This window comes from Manacus vitellinus, unplaced genomic scaffold (assembly GCF_001715985.3).
Source record: "Manacus vitellinus isolate BGI_N305 unplaced genomic scaffold, ASM171598v3 scaffold_87_pilon, whole genome shotgun sequence".
NCBI classification, from domain to species: Eukaryota; Metazoa; Chordata; class Aves; order Passeriformes; family Pipridae; genus Manacus; species Manacus vitellinus.
Genome location: NW_021940854.1, coordinates 214,970 through 221,790, shown reverse-complemented (window position 1 = coordinate 221,790; position 6,821 = coordinate 214,970). Strand labels below are relative to the sequence as shown.

At 42.7% G+C, this 6,821-nt stretch overlaps 1 protein-coding gene across 1 annotated transcript in view; it reads right to left on the bottom strand.

Annotated features, from left to right (window-relative positions):
* Positions 1 to 134: 134 nt before the first annotated feature.
* The window catches only part of POLB (DNA polymerase beta), a 9,692-nt gene continuing 3,005 nt past the window's right edge, over positions 135 to 6,821 (bottom strand). The window contains exons 3-13 of the mRNA XM_018085732.2: positions 6,513 to 6,587; positions 6,181 to 6,239; positions 5,756 to 5,805; positions 5,287 to 5,338; positions 4,943 to 4,997; positions 4,783 to 4,855; positions 4,249 to 4,319; positions 3,835 to 3,921; positions 2,903 to 2,967; positions 2,225 to 2,364; positions 135 to 1,635 (exon numbers count right to left, since the gene is read on the bottom strand). Coding sequence (XP_017941221.1) covers positions 1,541 to 1,635; positions 2,225 to 2,364; positions 2,903 to 2,967; positions 3,835 to 3,921; positions 4,249 to 4,319; positions 4,783 to 4,855; positions 4,943 to 4,997; positions 5,287 to 5,338; positions 5,756 to 5,805; positions 6,181 to 6,239; positions 6,513 to 6,587 — 822 coding nt within the window. The 3' untranslated portion in view covers positions 135 to 1,540. The remainder of the gene's footprint in view (positions 1,636 to 2,224; positions 2,365 to 2,902; positions 2,968 to 3,834; positions 3,922 to 4,248; positions 4,320 to 4,782; positions 4,856 to 4,942; positions 4,998 to 5,286; positions 5,339 to 5,755; positions 5,806 to 6,180; positions 6,240 to 6,512; positions 6,588 to 6,821) is intronic.

The window sequence follows — 6,821 nt, the reverse complement described above, 5'->3', positions numbered from 1 at the left end:
GCAGCCTCCCCAAGCACCGGGGACCTGCAGTGCAGTAAAGCCCACAGGAGAGCCAGTGAAGTGGGAGTGCGGGGAGAGCAGACGAAAAAGAAGGGCACACTGTATACGTAGTTCAAGGAAAACAAACAAGCAAGCACTCTGAACAAGCCCTTTTCTTTTTTTGCACATAGAAGAATTCACAGCGTTACAGAGAGGGACTGCAAAGCCAGCGAGTTCTGCCTCGAGGCCCCGGACAAAGCTGGGCTGCCTGTGGAAGAGGATGGAGAAGGCATCAGTGTAATGCTGTGTGCTGCCCAGGAAACACCTGTCAGCACGGGAAACCTGTGCTACTGCTTCGTGATCTCTTAAAATTGTAGCTAATAAATAATAACAAAACCAGATTGCACATTCATGATGGAATATTCAATTTGTCTATTCCCACTGATCATTGAAGAAAATGCTAAATATATCAGCTATATATATTTTTACTATGAGGCATCAGAAGACTTCACATAGCACCAAGTTAACTTCTAGTTACTTTACATACCTTACATGCATTACTGCTGGGGAACATTCACAAAAAAAATATTAAAACTCCCAATATGAATAACAGAAGAAAATAGATATAATCAGGAGTACCAGCCTATAATCTCTGTTACTAAGACTGATCAACACTCATTGTATAAGAACAAGTAAAAATGTAGTTGTTCTGTAAGCTTAAGTCAGATAAAAATAAGAAATAGTATTACATCCGTCTTTGTTTTATGATTCAGGTCAGGTTAAGTAGTCTGACAATAAAGAATCTTTGTCCCAAATACAGCTAGCAATGCATTCTTGATGAGACCTCCTCTCATATCCAAACCAGTCCTTACCTTCCCCAACAATTAAAGAGGAGGCATAAAATAAAATCTGACAGGTTTGCACATAAAAAAGGGCAGACTGAATCTACAGGAGTGGTGAAAACGCATCGATTCCTCAGACCAAGCTGAACAAAGTGAACAAAGTACAGAGCACTGCAGTGGACAGGACTACAACCCCCCTGGTAACAAAACCCAGTCCCATGCAGCAGGAGAATGGTCACATCAGAGTACAGCCCATACTGAACGGGTTTAGAAGGAAACTGCTCAGCAGGAGCTTCAAGATGCTTAACCCAGAGATAAGGAGATATAAATAGCAGTTGAAAATGGTATTCTTTAGGAGTACTTCAGGACACAGCTTTCTCATTCTGTGGCTACATGTACATAAGATACAAAGAGAGGAGCTGGATGCCCCAACCCTGGAAACGTTCAAGGTCAGGCTGGACTGGGCTCTAAGAAACCTGACTTAGTTGGAGATGTCCCTGCTCATTGCAGGGGGGTTGGACTAGAAGACACTTAAAGGTCCCTTCCAACCCAAACTATTCCATGACATCTTGCAGGATTTGATCTTCACTACACATTCTGTACTGGTGCCATGGACTTGCTTTAAACATCAGTAACACAGAGTTTTTGCAGTAACAACCAAAGTAAGACTGTGCACTTCATAAGAAGCTATGAAACATCCCTCCAGGCTGCCCAGACAATCATTCACTGCGGTCCTTTGGCTCCCGGTACTTCCACTGGATGTAGTCAAAGATGTCTTCTTCACATTCCACGGGCAGGGCCTCTCCAGCAACTCCTGCAAGAGAATTACAGATGCTGTTTGAAAGGGGGATGGTCTGGGCCACCCAGACAAGCCAAGTGCATTGCAAGATGAAGACAAAACTGCTGTAAGTAAAGCAGACTTAAAAAATCACCCAGAACAACCCTCAGTGCTCCCCTGGCCTTTTCATACAGTGTGTAGGTGATTATTCCTATTAGTGTCAAAGGAAATAAGGTAACGAATGAACTTTGGGCCATGTGGTTGTGCAGTTAAATACATTTATAGTCGTGTGCATGTGTGTATAGTCACCTCCCCTCCAAAACAAAACAACTGAAGGACGTGGCATATCCTGTGAAAAGAGTGGGAAACCCCTTATGTGCTGTGCTTGACACAGAAAAAACAATCTTTACACCAGTAAGACTTTAAGAAGATTAGGCAGCCCAAAGAGGTAACCTTGTGCCACGGCACTGCCTGTACATGAGCAGGCTGCCTCTTCTTGCTGTAATGGTGCCCAACACCAAAGAGGACACTGTAAAACCAGTGTTTATCAGTGCTATTTGCAAACCACCCAGAGATCACACCCAGCCTGTGAGCAGAGGAACACTGTGCAGAGCCCCAGACTGACCAGTGACACCCAAGCGACGGATGGTGTACTCATTGATGGTGAAGCCCATCTCCAGGGCATGAGCTCTCATGTTCTTATTGAATATATCACTCCCTGTGAAGTACAGCACACCACAGTAATACTGATCCTTGGGGATAAGCCTAGAGGAAAAAGCAGAAGTGCAGACTTAGAGCAAATATATAAGAAAAAAAGCTACAAGCCACTTGAAATTCAGCCCTTCAGACACTGCTGTGGGTCTGCTTTCTGTTTATGTCCACACATCCTGCAACTCTGTACATTTGATTTTCCCCAAGCCAGATGCAAGAATGAAATGATCTAAATATCAAAGAAAGGTTCAGCACATCTACCTGACCCAGAAGTTACTGGTGTTCAGCCACTACCTGGTTATGGTGCTTGCACTCCTGCCAAGAATTAATGTCAAAGCAGGATGGTAAAACAGGACACAATTCTGAACCTGGATAGAATGTCATGATTTAAAATACAGCATTATTGCTAATAACCTGTTGGAGATACTGGCAGTTGTACAGTGGCTTCCTCAGTGCAAAGGAATTAGAAACCCAGTAAATGCCATGTTCTGACAATGGAAGGAGAGATCTGACTGCAGAAGTGGATGTAAATGCCTGCTCTGCAGCAGACAGCTGCACTGGGGGTCTGGCTGGGGTTTTTTGGGTGCATTACCTGATATCAATTCTCCTGTGGGGATAGGCTGTGCCATCTTCTTTCTCTGGCAGCTGACAGACACCCTGGAGGAAGTAAGGCAAGCAAGAAATCCAAATGAAACTAAACAGATTTGAGATCAATCTTTACCACCCCACCCTTAAAAACCCTCTAAACAATCCTCAGTTATCTGGAAAGCAAAGTTAAATTCTAGCTGAACTGATTAAATATTTCACTGGAACAGCTGGATATCTGAGTACAGTAAATCATTAGAAACTGGGGGGGTAAAGGAAGTTTTTTCTTGAGAAATCCTCTGCCTCTTTTCAGTTCAAACTGCTTTTTAATCTTCATGCAATATTTAAGTTAAAAAAGAAAAGGAAAAGCTGCGTTGTGAGCAAGGGATCTAAGAAAACTAATGTTCCTGTAATTCACTTCTTGCTTTAGGCATCCAACACAATCCCTATTATATCCTGAGTCTGGCATCTTACCCATTAAATCTGTTCTGCAGCAAAACTCACAAAAAAAAGGAGTCCAAAGTGTGTTGTGTATTGGACAAAATCAGGGGAACACAAGTCCAAGAGCAAAGACAAGTGTTACCAAGGTCTCGAGGACAGAGTTAGGAAAGGGGTCACTGGTGCTGCTGAAGGAGGGAGGTTGTGCTGAAGTTCTGGGGAAATACCCACCAAACCAGAGACACAACTGACCTGGTGTGGTGCAGGGTGTCAGAGCTACAGAAATATCTGTATACTTTCTAATACTGAGATCTTACTGTAAGAGATTCCCTAAGAGCTAACTGTAGGAAGTTTTTATGGGAGGCAAGGGGGAGAATTAAAAATAAAATAAAATAAAATCACAATTCCAGCAGTCTAAAGAATGTATCTTGTACGTATCCCAGCTTCTGTCAGGAAAGGTAATCCCACCACAACATCCCTCACCACCAAAGAAGCCCTTACCATGAATTTGGTGTCACCTTTAGACAGCATATCTGTGACAAAGTGGACTTTTTCCAGTTGTTCCACAACTTGATGCAGAAGTTTTGACTAGGAACAATGACACCACAACAGAAATCAGTTCACAGGTAACGAGAATCTCTTACCTATTTATACTAGATGGTGGCTCACATAAGTACAGGACATCACCATAAATATATGTATTATTCTACACGAGATTTGACCCTGGGGGAAAAAATGTAAGTGATTATAACTCCTCAAATTAAACATGGTGATCCAAGAGAGGAGATTAAAATTACAGTAATGAGAAGATGCAAAAAGCTGCAGTACAAGTCTGAGACTACATCTCTTCTGAATTTAAACCACACCCTGGTGGAAGGAAAGCCCAGCACTGACTCACAGCAGCTGCAAACACACCTGTTTGGAGGACTGGGATGTGAAGCTCGGATGGGTCAGGAGAACATCCATGTCACCACTTGACTCTGCACCTGGGCGAGGGAAAAGCACAGAAAAACCTCTCTGTGCATGACAAAGTGCACTGACATTGGTGAAATTCCATCTAACCTTTTCCTATAAACGTGTTTTTCTGGTACAGTCACTGTTCAAGAATATTTGTAAAAAAAAAAAAAAGAGAACCTTGTTCTTCCACCAAAAAGTTTCTATCCCCCATACCTCAGAAAATTCCCCAGAATTTCCTGCTGTACTCTCTGGCAACGAAGGGCAAATGCTGATCATGCAAAAGCAAACAATTCACATTAGAACATACTACTCTTTATGGGGGCAGAAGCAAGGGTTCATGTGGCTGCCTCATCACTGAACTGACCCATCAGGACAATACCAAGAGGAGAAGGTCAGGTTCTGGTACAGACTGTCTCTGGAAGAACACCACACACAGTAAAGGGTCTTGCTTATTATCCCAAAATAAACATAACAAGATCAGAGAGTACCAACCTCGTCTAAAACTGCCACAGACCGTAGCAATATAGTTTGGGTCCAGCTTCTTTACCTCTTTCAGCACAATTTCCTGTGTAAAAAGGAAAGATGTGTGTTGGGAGGTGTCAGTCATTCACTGGCCATCAGTACCTCACATCCTGAACAAAGACATTCTTACCTGCATTTGCAGCATTTCTTCCCTTGGGATTCTTTTCTCAAAATCTTCAAAATATCTGCATATATAAAAATAAAAGTATCTAAAAGAGTACCAGAGGTAGCATCTTAAATTTTTAGTCAATTAAATGTGTATCAGAGGAAAGAATACAACTTGTGTTACTGTCACATCACAGAAAGCTCCCAACTCCCACCAAGGGGAGAGTAAAACCTCAAAGTCTGACAATGCTTAGAAGATGGTTTCATTATTTCCACTGCACAAGAAGAGCTGCTATGATGGGGGAGTAGTATATCATACATTCCATCCTGGTGTCTGGAGGAGCCATTAGAAAAGCCAAGGAAGCTTACTTCAGTCCAATTCGCTGGTGGTGGGTCAGCTTGTGCTCATTTTTTCTGAGATCTAGAACAATTAAGAAAAAAAAAAAAGTTACCTTAGGACTCAAAATATTACAGTAAGTTTTCAGCAATGCAAAAATGATGCACACAAAGAATACGTGAGGAGAACACAACAAGCTCAAGGGAAGGAGCGTTAAACTGACTGTGCTGACAGGATGACCACAAATGCACAGAGCACTTCCCAATAAAGACTTAGCAGGCTACTGAAGAGCCCAAATCCTTGATATCTTCCACATAACCTGCAAGGACTTTATTTTGGATATGTATACAATGCCTTAAGCCTCTGTACTAACTTCAGCACCTTCCACACCGTCCTCACAGCCTCGGGCACATTTGCTATCACAGAACCCTTTGGGAGAGGCAGCAGAAAAACAATGACACATCAATGGAGTGTGAACTGAGGCCCTAAATCTACACTTACCTTCTAAAGTTTTAATTCCTTCCTCGACAAACTTCCTAGCAGCAGCAGGACTGCAAAGAGATAAGGCAATCTGGCATCAGGAACAGCAAGAATCTTGCAACACTGAACAGGACACCCCAATGCACTGTAACTGGCTGGGTTCTTGAAGGCCGAGTCTGAGGGCACTTGTGATGCTTACCCTCTTCTCAGCATTGGGCATTTTCAGTGCATGCTTTCAGCTGGAGCCTCAAGAGAGGCACCTTCCACTGTCCTGAGACAGGACAACACCCAACCTTCTCCTTCTGTGTCCCATCTCAATTCCTCAAAGGCATTCTCAAATTCCAGTATATCCTCAACCTTCGTGCACATTTTCTCTCAGAATTGAGAATGATTGCATTACCCACCCTCAGCCTCAAGGGTTCTAAACAAAACAAAACAATTGTTACCCAATGCCGGTAACTCGTGTCAGGAAATTGATAGAAGCACTTGTATCATCTTGTCGAATCTACGAAAACAAAACAACACAAGCCAATTCCTCCTTTACTCCTTTTGCAATAAACAAAAAACCCTCTGAGAAGATAAAACAGCTTAGTCAGACTCTGCTTTGGAGGCTCACCACAAATTTCTACTTACCATACACCCTATGTTCACCATTCTTAAGACTGACCTCAATCTCTCCAGGGACAAGAACAGAAACTGTGCAAAGCAAGCAGGCTACTTTGCAAGTTCCAAAGGAAAGCAACTATTGAGAAACAGAGCACAAGGGAAAGAAACCCACCTTTTCCAATTTGCGTAGTTTTCCAGTGGATAAGAACTCATCTATCTTCTCAGCAATCTTAGCACCTACTCCATCCTAAATATTGGGGGGCGAGGACAAACAAGTTACCTTCAAAAATCACTTAAAGTCATTATATTTGGGAAGAAAAGAAAGCTCCCTAGAATTTAGAGTCCCAGAAAGAACTGTGGGCCTCCCAAGACCACAACAAAATACAGGACCACAAAGGAGCACAGGAATTCCAGGCTATAACACAACTCCCTGACAGGAGTTACAGCTTCGACTCGATGATCTCAGAGATCTTTTCCAACC